This window comes from Chlamydotis macqueenii, chromosome 8, assembly GCF_036417535.1.
Source record: "Chlamydotis macqueenii isolate bChlMac1 chromosome 8, bChlMac1.mat, whole genome shotgun sequence".
Classification (NCBI taxonomy): Eukaryota; Metazoa; Chordata; class Aves; order Otidiformes; family Otididae; genus Chlamydotis; species Chlamydotis macqueenii.
Genome location: NC_141563.1, coordinates 12,458,262 through 12,480,539, shown reverse-complemented (window position 1 = coordinate 12,480,539; position 22,278 = coordinate 12,458,262). Strand labels below are relative to the sequence as shown.

The window sequence follows — 22,278 nt, the reverse complement described above, 5'->3', positions numbered from 1 at the left end:
CAGTGGTGGGCAGTTAAAAAGCTACCTCTGGTAAAACATCTTTAAGCCGTCATCTAAAGATCCAATGGTTCAAAATTTGGATTTGCAAACCAGAATGAACAAAAGCCCTTATGGTGATACAGATTAAGTCAGAGAGAAGGAAAGCTTTAAGTCTGAAGAAAAAGGTCTCTATCTTTATTCTGACTTGTAAGTTAGAAAGATAACATCAGAAAACACGCACTTAAGTTATTAAACCAAACCAAATCACCAACACCAGAGGGAAAGTTTGACACCTCTGTGTGCAGTGGGGATTGTACCTGCTGGCCTTCATGTGGCCTCGATAGCCATTTCGTGACACTCTTGTCCCCGGACCGAGAGAATGGTACAACCTGTTCCTGTTGGATTCCATTATAAATTGTACGCATTACATATACTTTTACTCACACAAATAGCATCACTGCTAAAACAGCACAGTATTTTTTTGTGTGCGTATCACAAAGCCACTTCTTCCACACAAGAAACAGAAGATAATTTTATTTAGAAAAATGCATGCAGGGGTGGATACCATGTTTTTTATTTCATGAAATGTTCTCTTTGTCAGTACTCATAATACCGGAGTGGTTTACTGGCACTGAAGAATAATACATTTTGAGAGTAAAGTCTGCATATCGTTCTTCGAGATTAATGTAAAGGAACCATATTAATAAAACTTCTATGTCTGAATTCTGATTATAGATGTTACTGCCGAAAAATTATTCAAATTCTGTGAGTATGCACACATACAAACTGTTGGGCTGAAAAGAATCAAAAGCACTATCAAAATATGACTGACACTGCTTAAAATACTATTGTATTAAGTAACTTTAAAGTAAGTTAAGCAACATTTCAACTCTCCAGTTCATACAAGCTTTAAACTTTACAAACATGCTTCACATTTTAGAGTCCTTAACCTGATCTATACTGCTATCCACAGCCAGGATTTGTGTTCTAGACCTGCCTTCAAATACTGCTTTGCTTCACTGAACCTTGTTTTTCTGGGTCAGATCTCTTAGTTGACTGAATTCCATTTAAGTCAACAGAAGCATATGCACTTTGTCCTCACCTCCTATTTTTTATTCACTATTTTAGTTGCTTGTATTACGTAGAAAGACTAAAAATCAGCTCTAATTTTGGTAACAGAGGCAGTTAAGTACAAGACTATGACAACTAATGTTGTGGTTTTGTTTAGTGAGGGGGGGCCTAAGGTGGTAGCTTCTGTAGAAAACTGCTAGAAGTCGCTCCCCTTTGTTCAGGGGACTTGGCCAGGCCTAGGGCGGACCCGCTGCTGGCCAAGGCCAAGCCGATTGGTAGCAGAATGTCTCGTGATGACGCCTCTGCGATAACGTATTTAAGAATGGGAAAATAGAAAAAAAAAAAGAGAGAGAAGAGAAGATGTGAAGAAGCTGAGCAGGGGCAGAGGCGCAGAGGGGGAGGCACGAGCCTCATGGGCCTTGCAGGCCTCACCCTCTGGCCTCTCGCCAGGCAGCCGACTGGGCCCAACTCAGTCCAGCCCGGCTGCAAGAAGTGGAGAGGAGATGAGAAGTGAATAAGATGTAAAAAGGATCCTGAGAGACATCTACCAGCCTGTTGTGAGGAACGGCTGCAGACACCAAGGTCAGTTCAGAAGGAGGGGGAGGAGTAATGCGGCTCCTGGCCAAGATTCCCCTGCAGCCTGTGGTGACGACCATGGTGGAGCAGGTTGTCCCCCTGCAGCCCATGGAGTCCACGGAGAAGCAGAGATCCACTTGGAGCCCGTGAAGGACCCCGCACCGGGGGAGGTGGATGCCTGAAGGCGGCTGTGGCCCGTGGAGGGCCCGCTGGGACAGCTGTTCTAGAGAGACTGCACCCGTGGAAGAGATGACCCACGCCGGAGCAGTTCCACAAAGGACTGTGGCCCGTGGGAGGGACCCCACGCTGGAGCAGGGGAGGAATGTGAGGAGTTCTTCCCCCGACCATGAAGCAGCGGTGTACAACAACATATGATGAACTGACTGCAACCCCCATTCCCTCTTTCCCCCTGTGCCGCTCGGGGAGGGAAGGTAGTAGAGATAATGTTAAGCTTGGGAAGAGGGAGGGGTGGATGGAGGTTATCTTGTTCTCTGTCTTATTATCCTGCTGTTTGTAGTAATAAATGAATAGTTTTCCCCAAGTCGAGTCTGTTTTGCCCATGACGGTAACTTTAAGGATTTCTCCCTGTCCTTATCTCAAACCTCGAGCCGTTTTTCCTTATATTTTCTCCCCCTGTTCTCTCGGAAGGTGGGGGGAGTGCGAGAGAGACTGCGTAGTCTGGTCCGATCGGGGCTGAACTACGACAACTGTACAGGCAAGATCTCCTACATAGTATAAATCTAACAATCTGTCACCTGTGAGAATACTTCTAGATATACTAGAAGTATCCAAATTTTGCCAGTAGCTGTTAATTCCAGACAACTAATGCTTCTCCCTTACTTAAAAACTCTTTCATAAGAATGGAAACCCACTGTACAGATCAAAACTAGAGATATGTCCTCTCTAGTTATCTTCAAATTTAACATTTGCATTTCAGTGTATTATCTATTAAATTCCAAAACATGCTTCATCATTTTATAAACCAAGGAACAGACACGAGGTTAAAGCTTATCACTAGGAATTTCACATGTGATGTTTTGAGTATCTATAAGGAACTCAGTCCATCTCCCTGGAAGCAGGCAAGAGAACTCACCCTCAAAAGCATGCAACCTCAAACAGAGCTCCCAAAGAGCACTCTCAGAAGAGAGGAAAGTATTGAAGGCAAGTGGAATTTGGAGGAGGAGAAATCTTCTGACATAATTGTTTGACACTGAGCAAATCTTTTAACTGTGGGGAGTCTGGCCCAGCCAGGAATGAAAAACCTCTGCTTCATCTCCAAAGTCCACACAGTTCTGGAGAGCATTACCGTTCCCTGAAAATGTAAGCTTAAGCCTGAACCTTACTAAAATCCTAAAGTTTCTTCTGCTACTTAAGGTTAAAGAACTCAGTTCACCACTTTGTCTAAGGTTTTCCCATGTAACTTTTGGGCTTTGAGAAATAACCTTAACTGAATTAATTCTGTAATGTAACAGAGAAGGAAAAGCAAGAAGAAAGCCTTTTGAATGTTACAGGTTGCACCACAGAGCACATACAAGTTACAGATTTTCTTTCTGACCCAATTTTCTGTCTATGTTCATATGGTACGTTCTTATTGCTGACATAATGGAATTATAAGGGCATTTCCTCATGTATGTAATCACATTCATAGCATGAAATATCAAAGAGTTCAACTTTGGCACTGAGCTATTTTCAAAGACATCTTCCAAAAAGTAACACAGAACTTCAACTGCTTCAATTAATTCAAGCAGAATATAAGGTTTATCATAACAGTTCCTAACTATAAATTTATTCAACAGAAGTTTTTTTATGAAATATGCCTTCAAAGTATGTTAGAAAAGTCATCTATGGCAACTCAAGCTGATGGATTACATGAAATTGAGTTATAGAAGCAACCTAAGCACTGTATTGTGCATCTAACTGAACTGTGGGAAGATGAAATTTCCACCTTTTACTTTATTAAACTACAGCTTTTTTCCACGTTCTCAAACATAATATGGGAAAGGACTGAAGTGGTCAATGTCACCTGAGCAGGTATTTGGATAAGGAGCAGGATATTAATTCTGAACCACAAAAGCAGGCATTGGCAAGGGGCATTACTGTGCTTTCCCATGTAACACAGGGACAAGCGTAACAATGAAGTGAAGAACAGATGAGAGGGACAAAATGGGTGACAATGTCAATGACAAGAGAAAAGAGACAAGAATGGATGAAATAACTCAGGGAAAGTGAAAATGAAAAACATACATGTTACATGAATAGCATACACAGAATATACAAATATATAAAACCAGTCAAATCATTTTGGGGTTTAATGGCACTCTGGTTGAGCTATTTAAAAGAATGTGTGCAATGAAGAAGCATCCAATTAGACAAAAGCAATATTAACTACTAGTGAGCAGAGGATACTTCTCTGCTCTTTTAATAGATCCAGTCAACTTACTACAGTTTATTAATATTCTTACATATGGAAGATCTCTAGATCACTAAAATAAAGTACCATTTTCATGACTGAGTGAGACTGTAAGTAGCAATGTCTGAAGAGAGAAATGCACGTTTTCAGTGGCAGTTTTGCTTACCTTTCAAATGCTGGCCAGGAAGTCTCTTCACTGAGTTCAGAACCATCACTGCTACCTTGAAAAAGATAAGAACGAATGATACATTATTTCATCATCCATCTATTTCAATTATGTCTGATTCTCCTCAGAATATTTAAGAGGAAATGTGTAAAAAAAGTACTTCATTAAAATAGTACAATGAAAATACTTTGTGATTTGCTTCACGAATTTCACATAAACTGAGGCAGAGATTTCAAGGAACTGGGTCTAGGTGCCCATTAAGAAGCTGAAGAATATGAGTGCTAATAAAGGGGAAAGGCATTTTCAAAATTTAAAGAACATCCTAAATGTCAATTTCATATTAACAACAAGCATTTAAAAAGAAAGGTCACTTAAGTAATTCCTTATGAAGTCATACATGGTCATGACAAAGAGGTGCAAATTCCAGCAGTGCAAACTTACTGCTGAATCTCTGATACATTAGAAGGGTTTGCTGATTTGAGAAGCTTTAAACAACTTTTTAAAGCTATCTCCCGCTTACTGTATCAGATTACAACAGTATTTTATCCCTCCATACTTCACAAATTAATTCAATGTTACTGCAAGTATTTTATTTTAAACATTGAAAGTAGACATAAAACAAAATCCAAATATCTGATGCATGGACTCACAGCAGGCCCATAAATAACACACCAACTTTACAATTACAGCAAATCACAACAGGTGGAAAATTAGTATTTAAATACAGAAACAAGGTAGTATTACCTGTAATGTTCTCAAAAGTCAGTAAATGCATATCAATACACAAATATTGTTAACAAAACTCAGTAACTTCAGTTACTAACTGCACTATAAACAATGTTCAAGCTGTTATCTTGCTAGCTCTTCACCTTTCAGATTGGGCTGAAAATCAGAACAAGTTCCCTGTAATTTTACAGAGGAAATCAGCAAGGAATAGGGGTGTCCTGAAGAACAAAGATAATCTCTACAAAGTTAAGTCTGGATGGATATCCATTGAGTAAACACAGAGCAAAGATGGAGGCAATAAAAATTCACACAGGAGGGGTAAGTTCAGCCAAGAGCCATAAAAACCTCAGCATAGACTGAAGTTCTCAGATGCCTCTTTTCCAAATATTAGCTAAACATCCTTATGTTAACATGACCTCTAAGTGACACTAGATAATTTGGTCTCAGCTTATCCTGAACTTTTCCTAAAGGAAGATCCTAACCTGGTTCACATTAACATTACAGTACAAGAGACTTGTATAGTCGAAGAAGATAAGAAACACACAAAAGCGATGCTCCAGTGGAGGTACCGGCTCCTAAGCTAGGTCTGCAAGAAGGGGAGTACGATACCTAACAGGTGACTAATTATTTTCTAGAAGTGTCTAAGATTTCAGTACTTACTTCATTCTTAGATCATTGATCCTCAAGCATGCAACTGCTTAAAAGGTTATAGCAGCAGGTAGCCTGCCCTTAAAATAAAAGTAGTTACTTATACTTCTGTGACTTATAGCTCCTCTGTAGCTGCAAGGACAATGTATCAAAGAACCACAGTTACTACAGCTGAGTAAGCGTACTTACTTCAAGTGACTGTCTCCACAAATACAGTATGGTAGGTCCTGAACTGTTTCTAAGACTGCGTGATCCAGACCTGTCCAGAGAGTCTCTTCTATTTGTTTCTATAAGTTATCCTACTTATGACTTCTGTAATAATTCTTACTGGAAGGGACCTCGGGAGGTCATCTGGTGCAACATCCTACTCAAAACAAATATAATTTGACCATCAGATTGCTGAGGGCCTCGTCTAGTCACGTTCTTCAAGGATGCAGTGCTTACAATGTCTGAGTGACCTGTTCCTGTGTTTCACAATCTGCACATGGAAAAAAAAACGTCCTTGCATGTAATTGAAATTTTCCTTGTTGCTGCTTGGAACAGTCTGTCCTGTAAAATGGTGCAGAAATTCCTGCTTGCCGTAGTCATCCAGCCAACATATTATAGGTTATTAGGGACAATTAGAGTCTTATTTATTTCCTTACTACTGCATAGATTTAGCTTTAGATTAACAAGAAGTGCAACTTTAATATGACTAGAACTCTATTTGAGGCCCCCAAGATAGAAACCCACAAAATTAGAATCCACTAACAGTACTTTAATTTTTTCATACTTAAAATAGGCTGATCATAAGAATTTTATCTGAAAGGACATTTTGATGGCAACTATGTTAGCTTTGCTAAGTTACATTTCAAACACCGTACTAACTACTCTACAGAAACACTTAAAAGCTGGTATTTTTTTAAACAAATGGAAAACAATCTAGAGCAAAAGAGCATAAGTGTCATCTTTCAGAAAGTGATAATGCTTGTTACAGTCACAGTATCAGTATAGTTACAAAAGTTAAACAAATTTGGAGGATTCATAAACAAAAAGTTTCCTTTAAAAAGTTTAATCTACACAGAAATTCTCAGTTACACTTATAAAAGCAATGTTATTTAGAAAAATGTAACCCAAACATCACAGCTATTGGTTTAACATTTATATTTACGGTTATACAAGTTTTAAAAAAAATGTAACAAAAACCTGGAGAAGGTTGAATTTTAGCATTTGACTAGTCCTCTTTAACATCCATATAGAACATCTCTAGCAGGCTTATTTTAGATTCTAAAAAACTCTAGAAGATTCTTTTTGCACAACAGAAGTTCTCATACAAAAAAAAAAATCCTTTCTTGAAAAGCAAAACAATAGACATTACATCCCTCCCTCCAAAACAAAGAGGTGAAAGGTTAATAAGTTTTTAACTTTAATAAAGTTTTTAACTTATTAAAAAACTTTAAGTTAAAAACTTATAAAAGGTTAGATGCTTAGCCAAATTCTTTTTAAACATTAAGTGCACTATTTGATTATCACCTCAACTGGAAATATTTCATTCATTCAGCACTTCAAAAAATATATCACCTTCTTAAATTCTTCTCGAGTATGTACTCAATATTTGAGTTTTTCCAACGATCTCAAGCAGGTCTTCAGGTTAAACTTAATAACCAATCCTAGGCAGTATAAATCCTTCTTATTAAGTAACGTTCTACAGAAATTTTGGTTTTATGTAAGAAGCCACTTGAAACAAACTACTATCTTCCTAGCTTTCTTTACTGCTAATAAAATTAAAAATTTATTGTACAAGATCACAAAAATAAATCAGAGTTGAGTTTACCTTTACTACATAACAGGAATGCTTTTTCCTATCTTAGGAATAACAGCAATTGGCAAAATGGTTTTTTTTCGCTAACTGTACTGATGATTATCTGAGAAATGTTAGGGTTGTTTTCACAGAGCTTTAATAGTATAGCTGAATACAGGTACGAGTTTGCTGTTCAGATTTGTAGATGCACATATACACACGTCTGTGCTACCGCCACAGAAACAGCGTGAGGCCAGGTTCCTAGATATGTGATAGGGAATGCGTACACCATTGCACACCCAACTCTCCCCTGGTCACAGCATCCACTCTTTGCTGAAAGTCTGAGGATATTGAATGTTTAACACAGGCTTCCTTTATCCAGAAGTTAGTCCCCAAAGTTAAACAGGTGTTAATATAAACAAACCAACCCCAAAGAGTTTTAAAGGTATTCAGACTAAAAATTCTTTCCCCTTCTCAAATCTCCAACTGACACTCTCTTGACTCCAGTTACACAGTGTTTCCAGAGCTCTAGTCACTGTAGCCGACAACTGACCCAACAGAGCTTGAAATTCTAACGTGAAAACAGAAAAAAAATTGGTCTGAAGACCTGAACATCAATTGTTGTAGCACATTACAGCCCAGCTAACATCATGGAGATGGACTCCATGCCCTAAAAGTATGTTCTGCTTTGCTGAATCTATGACCATACTGAAAATCCTCACGCGTATTTAAACTCGTTCATTACCACTTAACTATTGTACAATAAAATTAAAATAGCTCAAATTTGGCTTGTTAGTTAACCAAATTAAAATGGTGTAAAGACTGGCAAATGACTCAGTGGTACGCCACCAGAGAATTAACAAAAGCATCTAATACCATCACTGATAATGAGTTTCATCATGAAAAACTAACAAAGGCAAATAATAAAATGAATAAAGATACAGGAGAAACAAGGGTTTTGTACGGCTGTATTAAACACAAAACAAAAACCCCAGAGCATATGCCTGGACCAAACAATAGTAATAAGGACTGGGAAAGAAATAGGGTACTAAAACTCCTGTATATCCCTTTCCTCCTCAAATCCAGGCACCTACATGTGCATTTTAAACCTGAAGTAATATACAACTCTTATATTTACCCTATCACTAAAGTAGTAGTTCACAAAAGCAAAGTGAGGTATCCACGTTTAGGGCAAGAGACACCTATATATTCATTTAAATGGAACGCTAAAAAATCCTACATAGTTCTTCTGCCTGAAACTCTACCTGAACTTTGGTCTTTGATGCAGACTGCTGATCATTCAGACTCCTAAAGACCTGAACAGTATACTACAAGGTAAGGAATCAAACAAACATTGGCTGTGTAGAGTTCTTCTCTATGTACAGGCTGCTAAAAAACTGAAAGTAAATGCATACACTATATACCTGTACTTCACGTATTTAAAGAGAAACATAATCCCTTGTAGAATTCAAGCACTTCAAGATGGTGACTTAGAGGAATTAAAATGTTGAAATTCTCGTATGTATTTTATGTAATTTTAAGCCAATTTCTTTTTGAAAATGTACCGTTCGTATAAAAGCTCTTTCCTACATTAATTCACACTAATTTGAAATACCTTTCTTTGACTCTGCAGCATTAATTTCTCTGATTGCATTACCATAAAGGCTCAAGTTATTCTCAAGTGATAAGAAACACACAAATGAAGGCTAATGTCCAAGAGTGTTTTTCCAGAGCAGCCATCCATATAATTGTATATTAGGAAAAATAAGTGCAAAAAAGACAGTTTGAGAAAGAAAACAATCCAAAGTTAAAACAGAATTTGCATCCAACGCTGCTACAAACATAATCCATAAATGTGTTTCTTCAAATTTTTAAATACCTAAAATTGTATTCTCAATTTCAGTCAAGTATTTCTGTGTTCATACTTTGACATCTATTAAGTGGCACACATGTGAGACTACACCCTTAAAAAAAACCTCGCCTCCTAAGCAAAATTACTTTGCACCTGGTACATTAGGTGATGTAAGCAGAGAAAAGCCATACAGAAGCAATATACTAAAAGAAGGGTCTATTTCGCACTGTCTCTACAGAATTATTTAGACAACTAGCCATTGCAAACAAAGCCAGCTTCAGAAAAGAAATTCTGTAGTGCAGCTGAGACAAATCATAAGGAATGGTGGTAATCAAAACTTCTGAGAATATTAAAGAAGGCAAGCGAACATTGCCGCAGAGAACCTTAAAAGTAAGCTTAAGCAAGAGAAGAAAATTTTAAAAGTATAAGACAATTGAGGAGTACTTGAAAACTATGTATTCTTAAAAAATAATCTTACAAATAAATGCAATTTTCATGCTACTTCTGAGTCGAACCACAACCTAAGTAAAAGCATCTTAATTTATCCTACTTTTAGGTGAGGAGTTGACAGCAGGTAAATACATGCAGGAAAACAGCTGCTAAAAGAGTCCAGGTGGTTCCTTCAACTCAGCCAAGAGCAATGCTTAGACCTCAGAAAACTCACTCTTCCAAAAAAAAGAGTGTATTACAGTGACCTCATCAAAACAGAGGGATCGCGGAACACAGCTATAGTGGCTTTAAGACTTACTGACAGCAGTTGTGTGGGTTCTCACTGAACTTTCACTGCCAAGTAAAAGCATCTGTCTCAGTTTACTAAAAGCAGATATTCTGGATTGTCCACACAAAACAAATCTATTTTCAGCAGTATTATCTACCTGTATTTTCATGTGTTATCTGTGAAAAATCTCTTTGCAGTCAACAGACATAAAGTGGGGTTTTAAGGACACAAGTCATATAACCTCTTTTTAGCCACCCATTTAAGAATGAGATTAATCATATCCTTGATTATTTTAATTCTGTGTGATTTTAAAGAGCTCCAAATGACTAGTTGTCTAAATTATGAACATTTAAAACTTAAAAGGTACTATTTCCTTTTGTTACATTCCTGAATTCATGAGAACATTTTCCCATCTGATACTGTATATATGACTGGTGAAGTGTTTCTTCCTTGTAATTAGGATAGCCTTGGCACTGCTGGCTAAAGATTTCTCACTTTTGTTCGGATAACAAGCTCCTATGTTATAAAGAAAAAGGCAACATAATTGGATTTATATCTCCCTTACTCTAGCAAAATATACCACTGTCTGCTGAACACAGTCTCATAGTTCTAGAAACAAGAACTGTTTTGATCTAAGCACAAGAAGTTAACGTATATATGGGAGCTGTATATATATAGTTTTATTTATATATATGTATATATATATATATAGTTTTAAGTTTTTGCAGAATGAATTGAATGTCCACAATGAATCAGAAAAGAAACTGAGAAAGATCTCTGACCATGGCTGTCATGTTACAGGTAGGCTACTTTCAGAAAATCCCACACCTGGGTCACTTTCTGCACTGCTGCTGTTTTAGGCATCACTAATTGCAAAGAAAAACACCCACTTAGTGTATCCTTCATATTTAAATATAAATTACACTGATGTAAAAATACTGTTATGCTATGCACCATTCCCAGAATGGATCATCAGTCTTTCCCAGCACACCACAATCAAAATTGTCTATCACCACTTGAATTTGTGTTAGACACACATGCACTGCTGGATTAACGGCTTAGTTTTAGCAAGCTTATACGCAGAATAGAATTTCATCCAGCCATGAATCTCAAGCCTACTGATGCTCTAACCTATCTCTGGCACAGATTGAAAGCTTCTATCACAGAGATAACTGAAGAAACCTAACTGGAATAGTCCTTAAGTATCTGAAGAAGTTGGTACATTCATCAGTAGAAAAAGAACCAGTACTCTGATGAAACTTCATAACATGCCTATAAATCGCTTTACCGAATTGTAAATGGACTACAGTAATCTGTTAAACAGCAAAGGCGACTCACACAAAAGGTCTGATGAAAATGTACGAACTCATATACTCTAACGATTTAGATGAAGCATCATAACAGCACAGTGCTGCACACAAACATCCTACAGATACCATTGTTACACTGCTGTTTGGATATTTGATGTAGAGGCAGATTATATCAGATCCTCCAGTATGAAAGGACTGGAAAGCCTGAACACTTCTGAGCCCTCAAAACATGAGTGATTTAAAGCAGTATTACAGCCATCTTTAAGGTTACACTCAAGCTGCTGGCACACCAGAAACACTGTCCATGTTTTGAAGAGGGATCATTTATCCAAAAAGAGGCATACAGCTAAGAAAAGGCAGTCCTGTTTCTAGAGCAACAAGTTTAAATCCAGGTTTATGGGCAAGGTGAGGAATAACACTTTTCAGTACAAACATTGAGAAGAAGTTTTCTTGATCTGCTTTAGAGGTTGTGTTGTAGAATACTGTAAACCTCCTCTCTGCTGCAGTGACTGTACTATTTCCAAGTACTAAGTAAACAGACAACTTCAAATATGATGGAGGAACTTAGCAGCTTCAATCAACTTCCTCAAATCCTGCTGAAGCAGCAGTACAGAATGCCAGACAACTTACATTTCCAAGAAATCCTCAGTAACAGATACTGCAAGCCTCTAGAACTTACTCTCCTCCTCCATATGTATTTCTAGCACTGCTACTAATGTTTTGTGTCATTGAAATCTCCATAATCAAGAAGCAGCAAAATGACAATGATGCAAGACTGTCAAAACAGTGCTAAATAAAGTATCAGAGTATAGGGAGCCTGGAGGTGGAAGAGTATGGGAGAGTGGAAGTTGTAACCACAAATGCTGACCTTACACAAAACGCCTAAGTTGCTGTTTTACAAGTGATTTATAGAAGTCTTCTAAAGTGGCAATTTTGTTCCAACTTGTAAGGGTGATTACATCAAGTCGATAAGGTCATACCTGAGCTAAGCAAGAGAACAGAGTTGAAAAATTCAGAGATGAGACAAAGTAGAAAAACCCTGTGTTGTGGTTTAACCCCAGCTGGCAACTAAGCACTACATAGGTGCTTGCTCACTGCCTCACTCCCCACCCCCAGCGGGATGAGGGAGAGAATCAGAAAAGTAGAAGTGAGAAAATTCACAGGTTAAGAAAAAGACAGTTTAATAGGTAAAGCAAAAGCCACACACGCAAGGAAAGCAAAACAAGGACATTCATTCACTACTTCCCATCAGCAGGCAGGTGTTCAGCCATCTCCAGGAAAGCAGGGCTCCATTATGCGTAACAGTTACTCGGGAAGACAAACATCATAACTCTGAAGGTCCACCCCTCTCACTTCCTCTGGCTTTATATGTTGAACATGATGTCACATGGTACAGAATATCCCTTTGATCAGTTGTCCCAGCTGTGTCCCCTCCCAAATTCTTGTGTACTCCCAGCCTACTTGCCAGTGGAGTGGAGTGAGAAACAGAAAAGGCCTTGACTCAGTGTGAGCACTGCTCAGTATTAAGTAAAACATCCCTGTATTACCAATACTGTTTCAAGCACAAATCAAAACATAGCCCTAAACTAGCTACTAGGAAGAAAATTAACTCTACCCCAGCCAAAATCAGCACACTCTGTATTCTCCAAAATGTCTAGATGGTGACTGGTTCTTAATTGTGCCTCAAGAAAAACTGCCTGTCAGCTCTGGCAAACTCTCCCTGCTAGGCTCTACTGGAGGTAAACAAATAATTTACCCAGGAAAAAAAGGATCAACTGCAGAGAAGTTTCTTATATATTTAGATAGAAAACATCAGTAAAAAACTGCACTGAGAAAACAGCAATGCTACATCTCAAAGGTGACAAAAGTTTGGTTCTCCTGTACTGTGCAACCTCCGCGAATGCAAGCTGTCTGTACGCTGGTGTGAAGCGCCATTCCTGCTGGATGGTTTTGAAATGGCAAGCTTTGCCACGTCAGAGAACCCGTAGAAAACAGAGACAGGCAATGCACATTTAATAGGGGACGCTGTCTGAAGTGAACAGGTTCTAACTTGGTCTAAGCAAGTCCCACAGATTTACTTATTAACTTTATTTTTTTTAATTATTGCCTCTAGATATTTTACTTTTTCCACATGAAAAATATATTTAATGTTTGCTCAGAATATGACCTTCTCCTCAAGAAAATACATGAGCAGCTCCTGAAAACAGCATAATTTGAAACTGTGCGACCTTTTTCTCTCTCCATGAAGGCTAAAAAGCAAAACTGTTTTTTAAAATTGAGTTACCAAAAGGAATGCAAAAAAAATCTTTATTAACATAAACGCATAAAAACCAAACACCATTGAATTCTATCAAGCTAGTAATTTTTGACAAAAAGGACTGTGATACAGGTTCAGTTTCTTAAACTTGGCCTCAGTTAGGGGACCTGAGAGGCACTTGGCCTGCCCTCTCTCCACTTTAAGGACCTGTGTGTAACAGCAAAAAAGAGTTAACTGCTGTCACATGAAACTCAGGAAGCAGGAGTTTTCAGAACACCACCACCTTAAATATTTGAAATAAGGAACTTATAAAAATGAAGTGGATTCTGACATTTTGAAGTATCTGAAAGTTAAATTGCTATCTACACCTGACAAAAGTCAGGACTATTTAGAAATTATGTTCTTAAAGTCTGCCAGCAATTTACAGTTCTGCCAATTCCATATGGCATTTAAAATAGAAATCTTACCACAAAACATTTTTGATTTTGATTGATTTATAGGGGAAAGAAGATAATAGGAAAGGGTGCCATGCACTTCCCTCCACCCCCGCCATCAAGGAAGCAGAGGAGTATCAAAGGCTGGGTCATTAAAGGGGATCTAGAAAAAAATTGCTTTTTAAATAACTTGTCTGTTCATGCTTTGGAAGTTATGCTGCCCTTCACTTACATTTCTCAATTTTTTTCTAAAATAGAATTGGTATTTTACAATAGTACCGCTACTTGTACAACCACTAATCATGCTGAAATCCTTATTAAAAGACCATGTACTGCATGGGTATGTTTACAGTTCCTACCTATTGAAATTCCACTGGAAAGGGTGGAGCTTTCTGCCTGCCCTCGGGATGGAACATGAGGCTCCATGACGCTGTCATCCAGTAGGTGTCTTGGTCCTGCGTTGGGGAATGTTGCGCTTTTAAATTCAGTTGTATTCATTTTGTGTATGAAACTAGAAATGAGCAAGGACAAAATTGTTACAACATTATCTTTGATACATTTCCTGAGTCATTGGTTTAACATCCTGAAGGATTGCATGCAGTGTGTTCCAAATACCAAACTAAATCATTGTGCAAGTCATAAGCAACTCTGCACGAACTATATTATCTACAGGAATTGCTAGTCTTAAAACTGCACGGCGCTCTTGGAGCAAAGAGAAAGTCAGAAGTACTTTAAAAATTACTTTCAACATCTTAAGGTATTTTTGTCTTACTATATCAGTTACATAACTGAACCTTAGTTCATAAAAGGTAAACTTACATAATACAACTTCAGAGATGAATTACTAAATAACTACAATCTTGCATTTAAAAAAATGACAAGGGAATTGATGACACAATGATCAAGATATTAATTAGAAGTACATCTACACAGAAGAAACTTGGAAGCTTTATGAAAGTCTACAAAGGAGATGTCACTTTAAAAATACCAATAAAGCTATTATTCCAGCTTGATAAGTGATAGTTCTGTCATTCAGAAAAGGCTATTTTAGTTAAATCATTGGTTATTCTTATCATAACAGCCACACAGTTTTCCTTTTTTTTGACTAATTCTTTTTGGTTAGGACACTACCATTACAGTTCTGAGCTTGCTCTCTTGCCACAAATTGATCTCTTAAGTGAAGTGCTGTGTACAAATCATGCTACTTTATAAAACCAAAGCTTTTGTTGTGAAAGATGACACATCACAAAGCTAAGGATTTTCAGGTTAGACAGAATGCTGACTTGTATCCCAGACTGTGACATTTCCTATGTCCATGTGGTATCAGGTTCCTAGGCGAAGGAGGTGTTGGTGGTAGCAAGGCTCCTTCAGCTGCCACACTTTTCCGTCCGCTTTGTGGAGATGCTCCAACTTCAGAGCCTGGGAAGAAAAAGGAAATTACTCCCAAGTAACTTCAGAATTACTGTCAGAGTTACTTCTCAGAAAATTGTGGAAGAGTTGCACAAAACTTCCTAACCAATTTTTAGGAGACAGCCTATAATAAAACTCATTGATACACTGATAATTAAAAAACCCTCTACTGCAGTTTTTTTTTTTTTTGCACAGGATTAAAAATAAAGACACTTATTTCAAATAGACCACCTAGTTACAAGTGTTTTATAATTCCTAAAGGTTGCTGCATTAACTACAGTGGCATTAAACAAGTCCCACTGATTCTGAGTTTTAAACTCCTGCCTTCAACCACTTCTGGCATTGATCAAAAATAACACACGTTTTTGGAAGCACATTATACCATGAAAAGTTTAGATGAAGGCCCTTCTGTCTAGAGACAACAAGGAATGAATATTTAACAGCTCTTCACCCCAAATTACACTAACATGTTAGTGCCACAATACATACAAGAACATAAAAAACTGACTCAATTCTTAGAAAGAATTTCTTTACAGATCACCTTTAGACTATCTACTACAAATACAGTGTTTAGACTTCACACTTTACTAGCCTCAGGCAAATATTTTCCACATTTGCAACTGAAAAAGAATGCATTTGACAACCTCAAGTCTTCACACATTTATTAAGCATTTACCTACTAAATCTTCTCTGGAAGCAGCAGAGTGGGGGGTGCTGGTCCCTGGTTCTATCTTTAATGAAAGTCTGCATTAAAGAAGCATTAAAGATTACTTTATCAGGAAAAAAGCAGCATATAAAAGTAAGTTTTTGAAAAATTATTTAAATTGACAATTGAAAAGTTGCCTGTTTCTATACTTACAAAAAACACTACTTCCAACTTCCAAATACTCTTTTTTCATTTTTTGGGGGGTGGAAAAAACCCTACTACTATAACAGGGTTCAGAATTCAAATCATAACATGCTAGGGCATAATGTAGAAAATGAGTCCGTTGCTTTGGTTCACATAGGCCAGAAGGGGTTTGCAATGCTGAAAGAGGACCAGACTCAACAGCAAAACTTTGGCTACAGCACAGCCCTACAACCTCTTCTGCATCAGGGAGCCTGACACTGCTGGCCACGAGCAGCCAAACAGCGACCAGTTGCCACTTTCACCCTCTGTGACAGCGAAAGCTCAATGTGAGCTTAACAAGCTGTGGCAAAGTCACACTTTGTGGAAGGAGCAGGGGAAGAGGCCACTGCTCTGCATTGCTACCACCCTCCAGGGAAAACACAGCCACACATAAGCCAGGACCTACACAGCCCTAGGATTGCCAGCAGACACCAGAAACTCGGTGAGGATACCGCTACTCTGGCATAAAACCTGGGAGGAACAGAAAGTATATAACTGCTCCCCCCACCCTGGATAAAATATTCATACTTACTACACTTCATATATTAAGTTTTTCTATAAAGTGCACTAGTGCACCAGGCCAAGCCTTTTGTCTTTACTGGTCTAAGAGCCAAAATTTTGCTTTTGCATTTCGGAAAATACATTATCAACTTGACCACATACATAATTCAAGCTTTTTCTGTAACAGGCACTTTTTAATGCCATTTCCAACAATACCACAAAGAGGGCCGACTCCGGAAGCAAAGAACTCCAGAAAGATCAAGTATATCTTGTCCACACAGTCTGCAGAACTAGAATCTTTGAAATTAGCAGGGTTGGACAAGCATCTACTTAATTTTGGGGAGAAAAAGGTTGAAGTTTGACAGCTCCTCTCCCAGACAGTTTAACAGTAATTCACTACAATTTAAAAAATTCATTTTGTGAAATAAAATTAAAACTTCTGGGAAGAAAAAAACCCACATGTATTCAAGTTACAAGGGCTGTTCTCTAACTTCAGTGTTTTCGCAGGGGATAAAGAGTAAAATAGACACTTATAGTAAGAGTAGTTCTCCAAAATACACTCCATCCCATTAAAAAAAAAAAATCATTTTGGAGATGTACAAAACCCATAGATGTAAAAAACAGACTTTCTGAATAGCAGACGTGTTTCTGCATTACATGCAATTGTCTCCATTTCCCTGTTATCAAAATGTGGGCTGTACAGGATGAAGAGACTGCAGCTCCTTCAGCAATAGAATTGCTACAGTAGCGAGTCCTGCCTAGTGAAGGTGGAGGAGGATAAAGTGTGAGATTCATGAAAACAATACACCACCAAGCAGCAGACTTTGCGGTTAAGGAACCTGGGATTGTGAGGTTTTTTTCCTTCAAACGTTGGACCACAGAGCTTTACTCTCAGTGACAAGCATGCAATACTTTCACAATCGGGCTATAGAACATTCCAGCAAAAAGGTAAAGTTGGATGCCTGCATATGGACATGCAGAGAACAATTTACAAATCTGAAAGACTGTAACACATGAGAGGAAACAAAGTGTCTGAGCCCTCACTAACTGTCTTTGACATAAACTGAAGGGTCCCCATTTGCTGCCTTTTAGTAAATCCAAGTTAGGGCTACTAAATGGTAAGCTGTATTTGCTCCTCTAGGGTACATACCCCTCTCACCATCTGAATCTAGCTACACAAGCAACCAATTCAACACAACTGAGGTGACAAACTTCCAGGGTGGGCAGGATGGGAATGGGTGGGGAACCTCCTCCAGCAGATCAGTCAGTGAACAAAAACTTTCTTCATATGCAACAAAATTGCTTTAGGTTTTTTCCTGTCCTCAGGGCTTGTTCCTGTCTCTTGCCAGAGATTTCCATTCCCCAGTTTTGTTGGATGGCAAATCACTTAATACAGTAATAGTCTTTTAATTAAGGAAGTAGAAACCTCTGTTTGGGGTAGTATACTTGGGGGAGGAATGGGTGGGGACATAAATGGGCAATATCTTGCCTCTCAAAAAAAAAAATCAAATGGTTATGTTTTACTCATACTGTATAAACTAATAAAAAAGAAAAATATAAAACGAAAGTGAAATATATATGAAAGTGAATGCCTTAAGTCATTCTTGGTAAGAACTTGGGACTGGACACACAGATGACTGTTCTGATGACAAGTGACACAGGCTATTGTCAACCATGGGATTCGCCTTGTTAACTGAATAGTGTTACCTGTGACCTAGAAGTACGGAGTCTTCGTTAATGAACACTCAGAGTCTGCACACCAAATTAACAGATCAAACAGACCTGAAAGCCAGGGCTTGATGCAGTCAGACATAGGAAAGGAGGAGATATGCCATTCAGCATGCTAAAAATTGTCTTGAGCAGAGGATCCTGCTGTAACCTCACCGCTTGCAACTGGTGCATCTGAGACACATAATCCCCTGAAACAAGTGCACTCTTACAAGTGACAAGCTTTGTCTTATACAAGTTATTTTGTAACAAGTTACAGTCAGTTATAGCACTTCATACTTACTTGCAATTGTCATCTTCTGCATTTCATACTTACTTGTAATTGTCATCTTCTACAAACTTTTGTAGTTCTTCTATGTACTGAACTGAGTTTAGATATTTTTGGACATGAGGCAACAGAGGAATATCTGGAGAACAGATGACATCCATTATCACTTCACCATTCATTGGTAAACAAAGTTACTTTCCAGAAACTATTTAAACAGAATCAGATCTATCGCCTTTTTATGTGAGATGGAGGTACAAACTACAGTCCCTACTGATGTTGAATTTTTTTTCCTTCATAGCAATTCTCATGCATTGAGTTGACATTCTCCACATCCATTAATCCAGGTTTGTATACTCCTAGCGCTGCTCTGCTTATCAGAGCATCTATCGGGGAAAAGTGACAGAGCGCTCCTGGTCAAACTGTAGTCCCACACCTGGAACCTGGAGGGTTATATCTGAGACTCCTTCACAGCCACATTCTCACTATATTGAGCTTCCAGTGAAGCCACATCCTGTGCTAATTCACATTCCACCATCACAAATGCAGCCTTATGACTGTACTAGAACTTGGAGAAGACTGTGAAGGAGACCACCTTTGAAGAAAAAAATACATTATCTCATCTATGAGCAGAACTATAAATGTCCAAAGGACAAGCTGAGTGTATTTCATTATCTCCAGTAAAAGTACTACTCCAAAAGCAATTCTACTATTTTTAGAATTCATAGTCATAAAATTATGAAACAGGGATATACAAGTTCATAATGTATTAGTAAAACTACTGTTAAGTACAATGTATTCCACATTTTTTCAGCAGAAAATACATACTTTAAATGTGTGTGATGTATAAAAATGGCAATTTTATTCTGTCTCCTCACCTTGGTGCTCTGTCAAAACCAACAGTACCAGAATAAACTTAAGACTTTTGGGCTTAGAGGGCGAGGGAGAGCACTAATAGCATTCAAGTGGGCAGAGACTTATTTACATTGCATTACAGAAGACAAATATCAAAGCATTTAATGTTGTTCTCTTAAATACTGCAACATTTACACATTAGCTTACCATATTCACACGACTGCTGTAAATCTGAAATAATTCGAAGAATGTTGTTCATTAAATTTGTTCTTTGCTCACTTTCCAGAATGCTCCCTGTTGACGGGTAGGCAGAGTCAATATACGTCAAGTCTGACAGATAGATACCTGAATAAGATTAGAATGAAAAGTTTATTTATTTAGAATCGTAGAATAGTTAAAGTCCTTTAAAGATCATCTAGCCCAATCACCCTGCAAGGAGCAGGGACATCTCCAACCAGATCAGGTTGCTCAGAGCCTCGTCCAACCTGACCTTGAATGTTTCCAGGGATGGGACATCCACCACCTCTCTGGGCAACCTGGGCCAGTTCCTCACCACTTTCAGTGTAAAAAATTTCTTCCTTATATCCAGTCTGAATCTACTTCCCTCTATTTTAAAACCATTACCCCTTGTCGTATCTCTACAGGCCCTGCTAAAATATTTCTCTCTATCTTTACTGTAGGCCCCCTTTAGGTACTGGAAGGCTGCTATAAGGTTTTCCCTGAGCCTTCTCTTCTCCAGGCTGAACAGCCCAAACTCTCTCAGCCTGTCCTCACAGGAGAGGTGCTCCAGCCCTCTGATCATCTTGGTGGCCTCCTCTAGACCCACTTCAACAGGCCCACATCCTTCTGATGTTGGGGGCCCCAGAGCTGGATGCAGTACTGCAAGTGGGGTCTCATGAGAGCAGAGTAGAGGGGGAGAATCACCTCCCTTGACGTCGAGATTTAGTGTCTCTTGTTTACCAGAAAAAAAAAAAAAACCCTCACAAACAACATTTAGAAGAATTTTTGCTTTCATTGACTAATGTGCATGCAGGTTGACAACGGCATTGCCTCAGAATAGGAGTTTGGATTTACCTGAGAAATCATTTCAACAGGATCTCCAAGAGCCTCAAAGTAAAATGGTAACAATGCTTGGACTTACAGGAAAGTACATCACTGTCCCACCCTTTTTTGGGATTGAATTTGCACTCTCCTCAATCACTTAATCCTTAGTTTTGTCCATCTTATCTCAACTGTACCTGCAGACGCTGAGGCTACGAGTACTGCTAGGTTTCTGTGTACAAGCTTTCGTTCTCTGAGTGACAAATAACAGCGGGAGGCAGAGAGGACCCTTTCCTCCTGCATCACACTAGGCATGTACTAGTTGAGTTTGTCTTTAACGGTGTCATTATTTCTAAATCTAAAAGTAATTACAAGGACATGCACAACTACTCATGAACCTGATCTTCTACCATATCACTAATTAATCATTCCCTTGACAAATATGAAGCATACTAAACACAATGTTAAAATACATGATCAAAACTACTAATGATTTTAGGAAGCCTACTACTTCATTCCTCCATTTAGCAATTAAAGAAAAAAAACAAAGAAGGAAAAATCATATTATCTATACCTCTTCAAAATTCAACTTGCAGCAACATGGGAAACATTAACCAGGCAAAAAGTGCTCTCAGATTGAAATGTGGTACAAATCCTGCAATCCGTATTAGTTGCAACTCCAAAGATCCAACAGCATTCTAGATAAGTCTCTGAAAGTATTCTACCTGCTTTCATCCCCACCACCACTGTAACCTTACTACTCTTTCAATCCCTTCATCATGCAGAGGAAAATCCTCGTCCTTACATACTCATGCTGTAGATAAACCACTTATTTCAATTCTAAATGCAACTCCATTTCTTTAACTTCACCCAAAGACTAACAATTTTTGTCTCAACTAAATGAAACATATCTCAATCAACTCTGCTATTAAAAGGAATTGTTCTTCATCCCCTGCATCTTCCACAAGATATCCAAATTAGAAAAAGAAACGTACAAACTTAAACAATACTTCTAAGAAACTTATTTCAGTAACAGGGAATTTATAAAATTATATTTTGTTTTACCTCTCAGCCTTTTATAACCAAAATCACAACAAGAAGCTTGGCTTTACAGGTGGAAGACTATTAATACAACCTCACAAGAACAGCAGTTGTGTTTGTATAGCACCTAACCAGTACAGTCCTCAAATGTGAGTTGGGAAACTCTGGGCATCATTCCAAAATCAACACATACACACATGTGCGCGCACACACACAGAAACAAATTAAAATACTTGTGGTTGAAAGGTGACATATAAAAAGTGAATAAAAAGGTATTACACATGACCTGATACACTACTAAATTTCTCAGTTTTCTATTCTGCTAGAATCAATATATTAATAAATAGAAAGGATAATAAGAAACAGAGTCACACGTAATCGTTATGCTCTCTAGACTGCATAAGCTGCCCTGAACCTAACTTTGCTAAGCAATGTCCAAACAGGCCCTAAAAATCCCAAACCTGCTCAGTCTTCCGCAGAAAACAGTAAATAATGTTTACTAATTATGATTAGGGAAATTCACTATGAACAGGCACCTAAAATATTACGCAGGATTTTATAAATCAATGTATTTGTAGGAGTCTCTGAATGACTTGCTCATCTAAGCACTGAATTTTTTTT

General features: G+C 38.1%; 1 protein-coding gene across 6 annotated transcripts in view; it reads right to left on the bottom strand.

The window, feature by feature from the left end:
• The window catches only part of RALGPS2 (Ral GEF with PH domain and SH3 binding motif 2), a 120,756-nt gene that overhangs the window by 14,889 nt on the left and 83,589 nt on the right, over positions 1–22,278 (bottom strand). For 5 of the 6 annotated variants that reach the window (XM_086753312.1, XM_086753307.1, XM_086753308.1 and 2 more), the window contains 7 exons: positions 19,783–19,920; positions 18,772–18,862; positions 16,014–16,081; positions 15,211–15,346; positions 14,287–14,438; positions 4,203–4,257; positions 297–374 (listed from right to left, as the gene is read on the bottom strand). In XM_086753312.1, the coding sequence (XP_086609438.1) occupies positions 297–374; positions 4,203–4,257; positions 14,287–14,438; positions 15,211–15,346; positions 16,014–16,081; positions 18,772–18,862; positions 19,783–19,920 (718 nt within the window). The remainder of the gene's footprint in view (positions 1–296; positions 375–4,202; positions 4,258–14,286; positions 14,439–15,210; positions 15,347–16,013; positions 16,082–18,771; positions 18,863–19,782; positions 19,921–22,278) is intronic. The other variant, XM_086753310.1, reaches the window with a different exon arrangement.